Source organism: Prionailurus viverrinus, chromosome A1 (genome assembly GCF_022837055.1).
Source record: "Prionailurus viverrinus isolate Anna chromosome A1, UM_Priviv_1.0, whole genome shotgun sequence".
Taxonomy (NCBI): Eukaryota; Metazoa; Chordata; class Mammalia; order Carnivora; family Felidae; genus Prionailurus; species Prionailurus viverrinus.
Window position 1 is genome coordinate 14153591 of NC_062561.1, and position 16686 is coordinate 14170276.

The following is a 16686-nucleotide window of genomic DNA, read 5'->3' on the forward strand; positions in this document are numbered from 1 at the left end:
AGTCATGAACACATCAGTAGTTGGAAATGGAAGCTCATAAATTTTCCTAGAGATTCTTCCTCCTGTTGGCCTTAATTTGATATGGAGATATATAGGTGTTTCCTCTTTTGTCCTTTGCATATACACATAGGATATATATGAAATATGTATGTGTGTGTGTGTGTGTGTGTATAAAACATTCCTTCAGATTTTTAAAAATTGGTGTAATTTTTTTATACCTTTTCACTATTATTTTCTAGTTTCTCAGCCTTCCCTCACATGACTTATTTTCTAGATCTGCTGTCATCCTAACTATTCTCTTATGGACATGATGCTGTTTATCATTATTCTTGAAATATGATACCTAAAGAAGCACCTAGGGTTTTGTTTATGAGGTCTGACAATCACAAAGCATATGCTTCTTTCATATTGCCTACTGTTGCTGATGCAGACCCAGACTGCATCAGCACTTTGGGGAGCCATAGCAATACTAACGATAGCTAAAATGTATTGATCACTTATGATATTTCAGGCAAAGTGCTAAATATTTTATATGTATTATATTCTTTTATCTTTTTTAACAATATTATGAAGTACAAACAATCATGAGTCTCATTTTAAAGGTGAGGAGAATGGAGCATAGAGAGATTTACTTGCCTAATACCACACGGCTAGTAATTGTTGGAGGTAGAATTCTAACTCAGGTCTGTAGGTCATTAAAAAATGGGTTTTTAGTCACTCACTGTGCTACTATATTTATATGTTGCACTAGCAGACTTTACTGTGAATGAATGGAGGCTTTTATAGTTTTCAGTTTTTTTGTAGTTTGGCATTAGTGTTGTTTGCATTTTTTTACAGGCCATCACTACAGGTTGTTGAGATTAAATTTTTTTCCTTTATTCATATAACTAATTTTTCTCAATATATTTTGAATAGTCTCAGCACTTGACAAGATGCCTATAGTAGTCTGTTGTAGAGTTTTTGCCCAAAGTTGGTAATGACCTATTAAGTGAGAATTTTTGGTAATAGCTTTCCTATGATCTACAGATCTGTCTCACAACACTATAAACCAGCCTGTGTTTCTTATTTTATCCCCAGGGATTTTAATGAGTTGTAGAAAAAATGTATCATAGTTACTAATGACTTTTTTCAAATCAAGAATTGATTTGGATAGCCAGTGAAATAGTGCATCTCAACATTAGTTTCGGAGTTTAGAGTTTTGATGATAAACCCAAAATACTAGTTTTTTTTTTTCTATTCATAGATGAGTATAACTTGATACCTTACATGATGTAGGCAGAGAATTATTTCACTTTACCCAATGGTAATAATTACTAACATCTATAAGACGTCTTATACTTGAAAAACCCTTTTAAATATATTCTAATTTAATTTCCCCAGTTATAGGTAAATGGCATTCATCTTGCCATTTTTGCAATAAGAAACTGAAATTTAAAATCACACAACTTGAGAGTGATTTAGATCTCAAGACTTAGTCTTCTCGCTCCACATCCTGTATTCTTTCGATAATGTTAAACTGCTTCTCGGTGTTATAAATGAAGGCATCAGATGAGGAATGGCCAGTGAAGGAGTTGAAAACATAAAGTGTGCCTTTGGTAATTAAATACGATATAACTGAGAGTTCAAGGTTGAGTCTAATGAATTAGACTCCACCCATAAAAAGAAAAGAAGAAAAAATCCAGAAAGAGATAATGAAGAAATTTTTGACACAGTAAAATTATTTAAGATTATGATACTTTTCGTCACAAAAACGTTTTAAGTACTCCTAAAATTGATAGTAATAATTCTTATAAATTTAGATTTTTGACATTGAGGAAATCCTTAAAGACATCAACATAAGTGTTTCTATGAAAAAAAAGTTATTAAGGAAATTTAAGCCATAGACTTACTAGAGAATGAGCCATTGATATAATTTCTTTTAAGTAGAGATCTTTAATGGGAAAATTAAAAAAAATAAATGTATATAGATACATTAAAAAGAACTGGTTTAGATTGAAGAATTTTGTACTGTCAATCACTAGCTATCAAAGCATTACATTTGAGCTGACAACATCTTATACATCCACTTTCTAGATGAAAAGTTCAATGATGGTTGAGTAACCCTGGTAAGTATTTTTTCTATGAAACCTCAGTGGTATAAACTTTGAGAAGAATGAAGTTTCACTACTTGGAAATAAAGATATTTATTTTGCTAGATAGTTTATCTTTTTAAATGACTGTTATTTATTATTTAAGGTTAACACAATGTCAAGTTCAGAAATTTTTTTGTGAAATTCATCTAAATATGCTAAAAAAAACATGGGAAACTCCTGTGTTCAAAATGTCAAGGCCTAAAAGATCTTTAACTGAGTGTCTTATGTATCATCTTAGTTCCTTTTCATTATAACAACTGTGAAAAACAACCAAGTTTTTTTCAGAAAAATAAAGTATAATTTTACTATGCCGTTAGATGTTACTCAGTATTCCTTGGTTCATTTTTAGGTTTACTATGAAGAAGCTTCAGAATTTGGCTTTCAGAATGTTTTTTTATGTTTTTATGACAACTTTACACATGGAGAATATAGTACAGATAAGAAGGATATTTTATGCATATTTTCCAAAAAAAACCCCTGCGTATGCAAAATATTCTAACTTGAGCACACATTTTTCCAGATTCATGATTATAGCCAATGCCATCTTAAGAAAGGTTTGCAAACTCCAGATTCTACATAAATATTTGCCAAATGAATTAAAGTCAACACACTTCACAGTATATCCTAATGTTCATAACCTTTTCACCATTGAAATTGGGCTCAGAAGTTAAAGAAAAAGAAAGAAAAGACAATTGAATGGTGACTATATATATAATCTGCCACAGCAAGTTTGGATTTCATCTTAAGCGTTGTGTTTGTTATTTTCCATCACTTCTTTCTTTGCAGGAGTGTCGTGGTGCCTGTTAAGAAACCACCTCCCGGTAGTTTGGCTGTAACCACTGTGGGAGCCACTGCTGCTGGAAGTGGGCTGACGACAGGCAGTACCTCCAATATATTTGCTGCTACTGGAGCTACACCAAAAAGTATGATTAATACAACAGGTATTGTCCTTATATATTTTTGTGATACCTCATCTTTTTCTTTCTGTTTTCTAGATCTTCATTTTTCTGCTTATTTGATCTTAAAAAATTAAAATACCCTGATCATTTAAGATAATCCTAGTCTTTAAGAAGGTTCTACTTTTTGTTACTACCTTTCAGAATTTGTACTTCTAAGACATATTTTTCAGTGGTCATTTTAGAGGGCACTGTTGGTTTTTGTTTTGAGTCTTCTCAAAACACAGTGCTATTTACTTTCAAAGTTAAATCAGATTGGTCAAAGGTATTTGGGGAGCAAAACCAAAAGATGATTTGAATACTGAAGTTTGATATGTAAAAATTAGTAAATGTATCAAGAAGATCACTAAATATGTTAGTAGCAGAAAATAAATTTAGTGACGTTTACTGGTTGAATCCTAATGTATGTTTTTTGCTAAATTCTCTAAGGAAAGGCAGAGCTCCCCCGAAGAACCTTGACGATATGCAAGAGCCTCAACTTGATGGGGAAAAAAATGCATGTGAATAAGAAACATTATTTGACATTGAGTTAATTTATATTCTTAGAATACAGTTGTATCCAATTCATTGTCCAACATTTTCCTAATGATTCTAGGAACAGAAAATTCCAAATCACTACAAATTTTAAAAGCCTGCCTAAAATAACCTTTTTTTTTTGTAAATTTCCATAAATGTTCCTGTTGATTATTAGCTAAATAAATCCTTACCCAAATCTTTGTGATTCCATTTTAGGTATTTATACAACGCAAGATGATCCCTGACTTTTCTTCCCTGACTATAGTAGCCTTCTCTTCTCCAAACTGTATAGCTTTGAACTTTTCCATCTATTATCATTACTTAGATTCTTCCCATTTTTATTAATTTCATAGCTCTTCTATGTGCTTTCTGTATCTATCTTGTTTATCATACCACCTGAGTCTGACATATCATGAACAGCACATTTATGGGGTTGTAGTAAGTAGAATGTACTCTATCGAGCATATTTATATTAGCAAATAAACATTATTAGTGGCATTGTATTAAAGAACTTAACATCTTTGATTTATCTGTATTATAAGTAAATATATATATATAAAGTATAAAGTTTTTCTATATATTTTATCTTATTCTTTATACTCATTCTGCTTTCTAGAAATATGAAGAAACATATTTTTCTTTTACCAAAATATACATCAAAAAAAGGGTTGAAATTTTTTAAATATGCCAGTGTAGTAGAAAGAAGTCTACATTTGGTGTCTATTGAATAGGTCCTTATTTTTAAGAGATAGGTTAAAGGAAAATTAAATTACTTATTTTTAATCTTTGTGTGAAACAAGTTATGGTATTTTATTATAATGTCTATTTTGTGAATTAATAGATGTTGGAAATGGTGGTAGAAAAAGTTTAGTGATAGCATAAAGTGTATAATATTACAATGGAAAATAAAATGTAAGTAATTAAACATTCTCCTCGGAAATATATATAGACAGACAACGCACACACATCCACATTTTGTATGCCAGCACCTGAACTGGGCCCACTGTACAGTTTAGATTTTGGCAAATAGATGCTATACAAAGGTTGTAGCAGAAATCCCAGTAAGCAATTCAGCTTTATGGGATTAGTGTGAGATAAGATAATATTTAGGAACACTAGATGTCCCTCAACTCCACAGCTCTTTAATGTACTTACATGGTGTATTATAGAAAAGTCTGTTCCAAAGTGGCATCTTCATATCGTTGAGGAGAACTCATTATTTTAAAATCAGGTACAATTATGTTCATTATAGCCCTTCTGAAAGCAATCATTGCATCAAAGTAAGCATTTGATGCTGCAGTGCCACAAATTTATGCTCAATTTATTGTAAACTGTATCTTAGTAAACACTAAAAACTTATAATTTTTATTTATAATTTTATAAAAACATAAATTTTTCGCATCTGAATTTGAATTGTTTTATCAGCCTCATTTTATCTAAAATTATTTTCATTTGTTGGTGTCTTTTATTTATACCCCATTTGTAATATGTAGTTCTGTTAGATTAGTATACGTAAATAAACTGGATTTTAATGCAACAGCTATTGTTGATACTTATCAAAAGTTATTAGTGTACTAATGGCCAAATGATTTTTTATTTATTGAATTCTGTTTGACATTCAGATGAGTAACTCTTCAAAATCAGATAGTAATGATATAATGAAAATGGTTTTGTTAAATAAATTTATGTTTAAGGCTAAAAATTATTATTTTGGGAACAGGTGCCGTGGATTCAGGGTCCTCCTCCTCTTCCTCCTCTTCTAGTTTTGTAAATGGTGCTACCAGCAAAAACCTTCCAGCTGTACAAACTGTCGCTCCAATGCCAGAAGATTCGGCCGAAAACATGAGGTACACATAACGATTTGTTTATACTCATCTTACAACTCCACCCCTAAGCATAGTGAAACAATACACAGTAAATACAAGGGTAGAGTTAAGAATTCTTGAAAATGGTGAGTTATGAATGTTGTGACTACGTTTCATAATTGTATTGTTTTGTTATTTTTGGCTAGTTACACATTGTATCAAAACTACTTACTACATTTCAGAGCCTAAATAGGGATCCAGAGTGACTTTCAGACATTGACTTTGCTGAATTTATAATCCATTGTCGTATAACATGCTACTATTTTCAGTAATGTAAAAACATGCACAAATGGTGACATGATAAAGTTGTGCATCTTTGCCGTGGCAATGAGAAGTTTAAAATACAGACTTTCAAAATAACTATGCAAAGTTACATGTAATATAAAATATATGTAATTGGAACTTGAATAAACATTTTCCAATTACATGTACAGTATTATATATTACATATATATTGTTCGTTTCATAAACAAATGAACAAACATTACCTTTTTTATCATGATTAATAGATAAAAATTATTTATAGTAGCATGTCACGAAAACTCCTACAAGAGACTAGTCTACACTCTTAGAGTTAAATTGCACACACACAGGTATGTGTGTGTATTGACATTTCAAATTCAAGTATGACACAGATACAGAGTGTACAAGCTCAGTGAAACAATGAAGACACTCATGTTACCATCACCCAAGTGAAGAAGTGTAATGTTCCGGGTACCCCAGAAGCCCCACCTTGTGCTCATTCCCAGTCACGAATCTTGCTCCTCTTCAGATTCATAACCCTGACTTTTAATACCAGGTTAGCTTTGTCTTTCATGAGTTTTATGAAAATGGGATTGTAACGCATATATTCTCTTGTCTGTAGAGTCTTTTGTTCTGCATCATATTTGTGAGATTCATCCATGTTGCATGTGGCAATAGTTTATTTTTATTCCATCTTTATTCCCTTGTGGGTGGATACTATAATTTATTAATCAATTTTACTGATGATGGGCATTGGGATTTTCTAGGTTTAGGCTACGACAAATAATGCTGCTTTATACACAATAATGCTGCTTGTACATTACTCTTCGGTGTACCACACATTTGCATGCACATCTGCTGGGTAAATAATGTGGAGTAGAGTAGTGGAGTAGTATCGGTTTTATCAGATAATGCCAGATGGTTTTCCAAAGTGGATATGAAAGTTGACTACCTCAGCAGCATATGAGCATTCCTGTTTCTTCCTATCTTTAACGATACTTAGTACTGTCATTCTTACATTTTAACCGTTTTGGTGGAAGTATCTCCCTGTATTTATAGTTTGCATTTTCCTGTGATTCATGGGGTTAAGCAACTTCTTACGTATTTATTGGTCTTTTGGTTTTACTGGTTTGTGGTTTGCTGGTTTACTGGTTTGTGGCCTATTGAAATCTCTTACCCATTTTTAAAAATTGAGTTGTTTTTCTTCTTGTTATTAATTTGTAAGGCCCTGTCCCTTTGAAGATTATATGTCATTTGTATATATATCTTCTTTCTGTGACTTTTCTATTCATTTATACGAGCTGTTTTGCTCCACAGAAGCTGTAATTTTACTAAAAATCTGTCAACAAGTGCTTTTTCTGTTGTAGATGAAATCTTTGCCTACATTTCCTCCACCTTATCTTTTGGCTGCTTTGTTATTTTTCATATTTAGATGTATAGTCCATCCAGAATTGAGTTCTTTGTATTTAATAAGGTGGGAGTGATATGGATATCAGGATGACCCAGCATCATTTATTGGAAAACCTCCTCTTTCTTCCCATGCTCTTCTGTTTCATCAAAAAACAAGTGCCCCTTTATGCCGGGTTCCAGTTTGCCACTCAGTTCTTTGTCTGTGTATTCTTGTGCCATTCTGTCATAGTTAGCTTTAGGTTTAATAAAGATCTTTATCTGGTTGAGTAAGATCTTCCCATCTTGTCCTTTTCTTTTTCAAGGAAGTCTGAGGTATTCTTGATACTTAGAGGTTCTATTTAAATTTTAGAATCGGTTTGTCATTATCCGTATTTTAGAAAACTTGCTGGAGTTTTGGCTAGGAATAGAATTCATAGATCTATTGCAACTGTATCGATCTCTATTGCATCTACAGATCTCCTTCAATAATGAAATTTTCAGACTATGAGCATCATATATTCCATTTCTTTTTAATTTTTCTAGTAACAGTATTTACTTTTCTATGTAGAAGGCTTACATATTTCCTATTTGATTTATTCTTAGCATTTTAATATTTTGTATTTGTATTTTTTTCTCTAATTTCCAAATCAATGTTATTGAGACCATTTGTGTATGTTGTTTCAACTTTAAAAAACCTCATTCAAGTGTACCTTTTATTGAGTTTTGATTGGTTTAGGTACCCATATAACCATTGCAATCAAGAGATAAAATATATCCATCACCCCAGAAAGTTCCCTTGTGCTCCATATGTAATTCCCTCCATCTTTGCCTCAGGCAACCGTTTATGTGCTTTTTAATATTGTAACTTAAATTTGTCTTTTCTAGGGCTTCACATAGATGGAATCATGCAGAATATGCCTTTTTGTGTCTGTCTTCCTTCACTCAACTTTTGAGATTCTGAGACTCATCCATGTCTTTTTGTTTATTTCTGTGGGCATTTAATAGTCAGTGGACCTTTGAGTACAAGTCTTGTATTAGACATAACGTTCTCAGGTAGACAACTAAAATTGCTGGCTGTGTAGTAAGTATATGCTTACCCTTCTAAGAAACTATTTGCAAAGTGGTTGTATCATGTTATATTCCTGTCAACAATGTATAAAAGTACCCTTTGTTCTATATTGTTGTTGACACTGGTACGGTTAATCTTTTAAATTTTATACTTTATTATGACGGGGTAAGCATATCTCATTAGGTTTTATTTTCGATTTTCTTAATGATTAATGATAGGAAGGTGTTTTGTTTGTTTTTGTTTTTTCCTGTGCTTATGGGCCATTCAAATCTTTTGCTTTTTTTTAAAAAAATTCCTTTTTGGGATATAAGAGTTCTTTATATATTCTGAATATATGTCCTCTGTCAGATATATGCATTGCAAAATTTTTATGTTCCATTTTATATTTTTATTTTGTTAAAACTAGTAAGAACAGGAACTTTCTAATTTTAATAAACTCCATTGTTTCTTTTTTTTTTTTTTTTTTTTCAACATTTATTTTTGGGACAGAGAGAGACAGAGCATGAACGGGGGAGGGGCAGAGAGAGAGGGAGACACAGAATCGGAAACAGGCTCCAGGCTCTGAGCCATCAGCCCAGAGCCTGACACGGGGCTCGAACTCACGGACCGCGAGATCGTGACCTGGCTGAAGTCGGACGCTTAACCGACTGCGCCACCCAGGCGCCCCTAAACTCCATTGTTTCAAAAAGTCTTTTCTATTATGGTTTGTACTTTTGTGTCCTAAGAAATCTTTACCTTCCTGAAAGTCATGAAGCGTTCTTACAATTTCTTCTAAAAGTTTTGTAGTTTTTAGCTTTTGTGATTAGGTCTGTGATGATCCATTTTCACTTAATTTTTGTGTGTATGTCGAGATAAAAGTTGAGGTTTGTTTTTATCCATTTTTATAAATCACTGTTTCAGCACCATTGAATTACTTTGGTACACTGGTTTAAAATCATTTGCCCACCTATGCCTGAATCTATTTCTGGCCTCTGTACTGTTCCATTATCTGTATGGCTGTTCTTCTGCCAATACCCTCCTGTCTTCATTTACTGGAGCTTTATAGTAAATCTTGAAAGCAGGTGGTACAAGTTTTCTAGCTCTGTTCCTCTCTACATTTGCTTTGACTGTTCTAGGTTATTTGCATTTTCACATAAATGTTAGAATCTGTTTGCCAGTTTCTAACAAAACAAAACAAAACAAAACAAAACCTGCTGTAGTGTTAAGTAGGATTGTGTTGAATCTTTAATTAAATTTAAGGAGAAATGATGACTTAATATTATTGAGTCTTCCAGTCTGTGAACATTGTCTGTATCCATTCATTGAGATCTTTAATTTCTCTCAGCACCTAACTGTAGTTTTCAATCTAAAGATCTTATGTTTACTTTTTTACTTTAGATTTCCAATTTTGAGTTAGAAGCCAAGTAAAAAAGTAAATACTGTATGTTTTCATTTATACTATATGCAAATAAATTTATCTTAACACAGTCAATTGATGATTGCCTGTGTCAGTTATACCTTAGTAGAGCTGAAAAAGAGAAATATTTTAATAGTGTGTTGATAGTGTATAAAAAGACAATTTATTTTTGCATATTTGACCTTGTATCCTGCAGCTCTGCTTAATTCACTTAATTTTAATAGACTTTGGTAGATGGTTTAGAACTTTTGTCAGCTCAATAATTCTATCTGTAGTTTCCTTATTATCTTCTGTGTGTAAGATAGTGTTATTTGTAGCTTTAGTGATATTTATCCTTAAATGTGTAAGAATTCACCTGTGGAGCCATCTCTAAATGGAATTTTCTTTATGGAAAAGTTTTAAATTACAAATTAAGTTTCTCTAATGGGCAAGTGATTATTTAGATTTTTTGGTTTTTGGGGGGGGGATTTTTTGGCATCAGTTTTGGTCATTTGTGACTTCTAGGAATTTAGCCATTTTATCTAAGTTGTTTGATTTAGTGCCATAAAGTTTTATTTTTTTGTTATTTAAAAATATTTATAGGATCTCTAATGGTGCTCTTTCATTCCAGATTTTGTTAATTTATGGCTTTTCTCACTGTATCATTACTAGAATAGCTATTGATTGTTCAGTGTTACTATTTTTCTCAGAGATTAGCTATTAGCTTCATTAGTTTTTTTTTTCTGTTTTCCATTACACTGAATTCTGGTCTTATTAATTCCTTTTCATATATTAGTAGTTTACAAGCTATGACCCATGAACTAAATTTGCCTGCCACCAGTTTCTATTAAAAATAAACTTTTATTGGTATATAGTCCTATCATTTGTCTGTATATTGCCGTGATTGCTTTCACATTATAGTGGCAGTGTTAAGTTGCTGTAATAGAGAAAGTATTGCCTAAATGCCAAAAATATTTACTCTCTCACCTTTTAGAGAAAACATTTGCTGACCCTTGCTTAGATCATTGATTTTAGATATCTCTTCTTTTCTAATATGAGCTTTTAAAGTCACAACTTTTCCTCTAAGAACTGTTTTAGCTTTATTATATAAATTTTCATTATAATGTTTTAATTTTCATTCAATATTTTTTCTGTGTTTACCTACAATTTAGTCTTTGACTCATAGGTGTCCAGAGGTGCATTTTGACATTGACCTTTTCTTGCTTAAACATAACACTCTGAGATCCATCCAAGTTGTTGCATGTTTTTTTTGTTTGTTTGTTTGTTTCAAATTTTTATTTAAATTCTAGTTAGTTAACATATAGTGTAATATTGGTTTCAGGAGTAGAATTTAGTGATTCATCACTTACATATAATACCCTGTGCTCAAAACAAGTGCTCTCCTTAATATCCTTCACCAATTTAGCCCATTCGCCATCCACGTCCCCTCCAGCAACCCTCAGTTTGTTCTCTGTATTTAAGAGTCTTATTGTTTACCTCCTTCTCTTTTTTCCCTTCCCCTGTGTTCATTTGTTTTGTTTCTTAAATTTCACATATGAGTGAGCACGCATGGTATTTGTCTTTTTCTGACTGACTTATTTCACTTAGCCTAATATAGTCTAGCTCCATCCATGTTGTTGTTAATGGCAAAATTGCATTCTTTTTGATAGCAGTAATATTCCATTGTATCTGTATACCACCTCATCTTTATCCATTCATCACTCAATGGACATTTGGGCTCTTTCCATAATTTGGCTATTGTTGATAATGCTGCTGTGAACATCAGGGTGCATGTGTCCTTTGAATCAGTATTTTTGTATTCTTTGGGTAGGTATCTAGTAGTGCAATTGCCAGGTCATAGTGTAGTTCTATTTTTAACTTTTTGGGGAGTCCCCATAGTGTTTTCCACAGTGGATGCACCAATTTGCATTCTTACCAGCAGTGTTGCACATTTTAATAGTTTTCTTCCATTTGTATTTCTGTTTTTTTCTTTTTTTTTTCATTTGTATTTCTTAGTAGTATTCCATGGTATGCATATATGACAGTTCATTCAACTATTCACCCACTAAAGGGCATTTAGTTTTTTTCTAGTTTTTGCTTTTATGAAAAAAGATGTAGTGAACATTTGTTTTTACGTAAGCATATGTTTTCATTTCTCTGGGATAAGTGACCAAGAGTGAAGTTACTGAGCTTTATGGTAAATACCTGATTAGTTTTGTTAAAAGAAACTTCTACCAGCAATGTACACATAGTCCAGTTTCTCTTCATTTTTACCAGATTTTGGTATTGTCTTTTTTTTTTAAGTCATTCTGCCTGGTAGGTAGATAGTGATATCTCATTGTGGTCTCAATTTGTCACTTTCCTAATGGATGATTCTGAACATCTTTTTGTGTGCTTATTTGCCATCAGTATTAAAATGTCAGTTCATATTTTTTGCCCATTTCATAATTGGATTGCTTTCTTGATTTTAAGCCTTGAGAGTTCATTATATTTTCTAAGTACCAGTCCTTTTTCAGAAATCTAGTTGGCAGTTATTTTCTTCCACAGAGTGGCTTCTTTTAAAACACTTAAAAACATTGTTTTGTTTTTTTTTGGTTTTTTTTTTTATTTTTTATTTCAGACAGAGAGCACAAGTGGGAGAAAGGGGCAGAGGGAGAGAAACTTGAGTAGGCTCCACACTCCACATAGAGCCCAATGCAGGGCTCGATCCCACAACCCTGGGACCTCAGCCAAAATCAAGAGTCAGATGCTCAAGCAGCTGAGCCACCAGACACTCCTGGACTGTGGCTTCTTATTTTATCCTTTTAATAGCATCTTTGGCAGAGGAAAACTGCATTTTTATTGTAGTCTAACTTACCATGTTGTCATGTCTAAGAACTCTTCACCCCTCTGAGTCCTAAAAATTTTTTTCTTACATGTTTTCCATTAAATTCTATGACTTCATAAACAGTTTTACTTTTAAGTCTGTGACTCATCTTCAGCTAATTTTTGTATAAGGCATGAGGTTTATATTGAGGTTTGTATTTTTGTCCATGATTGTTCAGCACGATTTATTCAAAATCTTTCTTTATTCCAAATCTTTATTCTTTCTCATGAGGCATGCTTTTAGGGTATTTTAAAGAGAGTCTAGAGGGGCCTTTATTCTTGGGCTAATTTTGTCACACTTAGAAAGTGTGCTGGGATTTCTCCTAAATGCTCAGTGTATTTAATGAGGACTCTCCATTCTGGCCGGAAGGAACGCAGACACTTCTCAGCCCTGTATGAGCTGTTAGGAAATGTTTGTGTTATAGCTCCTTCGTAATTGTTCTTTCCTCTGGATTTGATCTATTCTAACCTTCGGAGCTTTCAAGTGTCACACATATAGATTGTTATTCAGCCGAAGACTCAGATTATTGAAACTGTTTCTCTTTATAATTCTTTCCTCTTGGATGGAAGTCCTCCAAATTCTATCCACCTTGGCCTTCCTGAACTACAGTTTTAGTCTTGTCAACCCAGAATGCTTGCTGGATTCTATAATTGCCCTAATAGGGAAAATACCTCCCTGCAGGAAACCTGAATGATGGTAGGAATCATTTCATTTTTTTTTTCTTTCCTCAAGGTTTATGGTCTTGTGCTACCTGTGTTCTCTGAAAATATTGTTCTCTGTATTTTGTACAATTTTCTAGTTAATAGTGTGGGAGGTAACTCTATACCATCTTATTGCTCCGAGGTGAAAAATGGAATTTGATATTTTTACACTGTAAATTATATCTTTTATAAAGTGCATTTGTAAATTGTTTGCTGGCATATATAATCCATTGTGGTATATTGAACTAATATCCTGAAACATTTAGCTACTTATTATTCCTAATTATTTATCTCTACTTCCTTCATTTTAATAAAATCTTTTTAATGTTTATTTATATTTGAGAGAGGTAGATAGAGATAGAGCATGAACTGGAGAGGGACAGAGAGAGAGGGAGACACAGAATCCAAAGCAGGCTCCAGGCTCTGAGCTGTCAGCACAGAGCCTGATTCCAGGTTCAAACTCACAAGCTATGAGATCATGACCTGAGCTGAAGTCGGACGCTCACCCGACTGAGCCACCCAGGTGCCCCTATCTATAGTTCTTTCTAAATGAATATATATGTACGTAGTCTTTTCATCTTAGAATACTGGCAATTGTATCCCCTGTTACAATCCTTAAATCTTTTTGTTTCTTTTCCTTGTCTTCTAGTACCACCTACTACCTCTGTTGCAATTTTCTATAAAAGTAGTTAGAAAAGCATTGTTTTCTTCATCTCAGATGGAAAGCTTTGAACTTCATTAATTATGATGCTCCTGTCTATTTACTATAGATACTTTTGTCACATGTAAGACCTCTCTTATGTTTATAATTAGCCAAGAATTGCTGTGACTTACCTGTATTGAATTTTATTATAATTAAAAAAATTTTTGCATACTCCTTTTTCTGCTAATGTGGTCTTTTAGATTGATTTATTTTTTAAATGTTAAACAAACCTTGAATTCCTAGAAAAAAATCAACTTTTTCTTTGATATGTAAAACCATTTTTCTCTTTTGAAGAGTTTGTGTCAGATTATTATTTTTTTCTAAAATATTTGGCATACTTCACAAGCAAAGACATCTGATTCTGGTCTATCTCCTTTTTTAAAATTTTTTTTAATGTTTATTTATTTTTGAGACAGAGACAGAATGCGAGTGGGTTAGGGGCAGAGAGAGAGGGAGACACAGAATCCGAAGCAGGCTCGAGGCTCCAAGCCGTCAACGCAGAGCCTGATGCGGGGCTCGAACCCACAGAGTTGTGAGATCATGACCCGAGTGGAAGTCAGACGCTCAACCGACTGAGCCACCCAGGTGCCCCTGGTCTATCTCCTTTTTAGGGAATGTTTTTAAATTAAAATTTCAATTCAATAGCTACAGCTCTTCCCAGATTTTCTATTTTGTCTTGTGTCAGTTTTGGAAGGTTCTGTTGGCATAAAGTAGTTCATACTATTCTATAGTTTTTTTTTTTAACATTCCTGTCATCTGTAAGAAAGTCCTTCTAACAATTCCTGATATTCATTATTTGAGTCTGCTTTCTTTTTGGCTGCTTTCCTTCCTTCCTTTCTAGTCTTGGTAGTAATTAATCAACTTTATTCATATTGTTGAAGAAACATTCACTAGAGAGAAGTAACAAGAAACTGTGAGGTTGAGGGTTATACGTTATTATTACTAGTTTTCCTTAGTGCAGAGGTTCATAGACACCAACTTGCAACAGAGTTACGTGGAAGGCTTGTTAAAACATGTACTGCTGAGTCCCACCCCAGAGTTCTGATTCAATGGATTTCTGGAGTGTGAGAAGTCCCCTGGCAAGCTGGAGATTCAGAAAAGCCAATTTATATATTTCCAGTCCAAGTCTAAAGGCTTGAGAACCAGAAAAACTGATGTTATAAGTTCCAGTCTGAAAGCTGGCAGGCTCAAAACCCAAGAGGAGCCAATGTTTTTGTCTGAGTCCAAAGGCTGGAAAAGACCAGCGTTCCTGCTCCAACTGTCAGGCAGGAGGAGCTCTCTCTTACTCAGCTTTTTGTTCTATTCACGCCTTCAGCTGAATGGATGAGGCCTATCCACATTAGGAAGGTCTGTCTGCTTTAGTCAGTCTTCCCATTCAAAATATTAATCTCATCCAGAAACACCCTTACAGACACACCAGAAAAATATTTGACCAAATATCTGCATACCCTATGATCCAGTTAAATTGATACATGAAATTAACCATTACACTAGATGATCTTGATCCTGCTGGTCCTGAGAGCACACTCTGAGAAACAGTGTTTTAAGTAGTCATCCTCCAGATTGCAACATTAATTCTTAGTTTATCTAAGTCGTCTTCCAGGACAATGCATAGATCTTAGTATAGTTTAACTTCATTTACCCCCAATTGTGCAAATACACTTGTACACCTGTACACATGTTTGTGTGGATGTAAAATTTTAAACCCCATAACAGAGCATAATTACTATTTTGTTAGTCAACCTCTATTTAGATTTACCCACATGGTTATCATTTTTTGTTGCTCATCATTACTTTCTGAAAGTCTGATTTCCATCTGGTATCATTTTCCTTCATCTTGAAGAACACCTTTTAGTATTTCATTTCATGTAGGCCTGCCACTTATGAATTCTCTCAGTTCTTATTTGACTAAAACCCTTTCAAATTTACCTAAATTTGAGGCGCCTGGGTGGCTCAGTCGGTTAAGCGTCCGACTTCAGCTCAGGTCACGATCTCGCGGTCCGTGAGTTTGAGCCCCGCGTCAGGCTCTGGGCTGATGGCTCAGAGCCTGGAGCCTGCTTCTGTCTGTGTCTCCCTCTCTCTCTGACCCTCCCCCATTCATGCTCTGTCTCAAAAATAAATAAAGGTTAAAAAAATTAAAAAAAAAAAATTACCTAAATTTTTTTAATGACAAATTGGAGCCAGTATAAATTTTAGGTTGGAGTTGTTTTCTTTTACTGCGTTGAAAATATTCTTCAACTGTTTTTGGGTTTTGTTCTTTCTATGCTTTCTTTACTTTTTTGCCTTAAAAAAAAAACCCAGAAAACTTTTAGTCTTGCTGCTATTTCTATGCTCTTATCCTGTCTTCCCCACCATTGCTACCTGCTTTTAAGATTGTCTCTATCTTTGGTGTTTACCATTTGAACTGTGATATACTCAGGCTCTGTGGTTTTTCTTGGTATTTATCTAGCTTGGGCTTGCAAGAGCTTCTCAAGTCTCAAATTTGTTGACTTTCATCAGCAGCTGGAAAATTCTTAGCCATTACCACCTCAAATTTTGCTTCTTACTCATTCTTTTCTTAGGGCTTGAATTATACATATATCAGATATTTTCTTTATTTGTTATCTATTTATGTGTATTCTTTCTCATTCTCTAATTCTGAGTATATTTTTTAACCTTAGTCCACTTTACTAATTCTCTCTGTAGTTGTTTCTAATCTTCTAGATTCTGAAATTAGTAAGTACTAGAATTTCCATTTGATTTTTTTCATAGTTTTTCTCTTCCAATTGTCTATCTTGTCTATGATTTGCATGAATACATGAGACATAGGTATTTCAAGTCTTGGTTTCATTATTGGGCTTTTGGACTATATGTATGATTTTGTGTTTCTGT

General features: G+C 33.4%; 1 protein-coding gene across 9 annotated transcripts in view; it reads left to right on the top strand.

Annotated features, from left to right (window-relative positions):
• NBEA (neurobeachin) overlaps nt 1–16686 on the top strand; it is a 680460-nt gene that overhangs the window by 261034 nt on the left and 402740 nt on the right. For 8 of the 9 annotated variants that reach the window (XM_047854707.1, XM_047854709.1, XM_047854711.1 and 5 more), the window contains 2 exons: nt 2919–3073; nt 5325–5451. In XM_047854707.1, the coding sequence (XP_047710663.1) occupies nt 2919–3073; nt 5325–5451 (282 nt within the window). The remainder of the gene's footprint in view (nt 1–2918; nt 3074–5324; nt 5452–16686) is intronic. The other variant, XM_047854710.1, reaches the window with a different exon arrangement.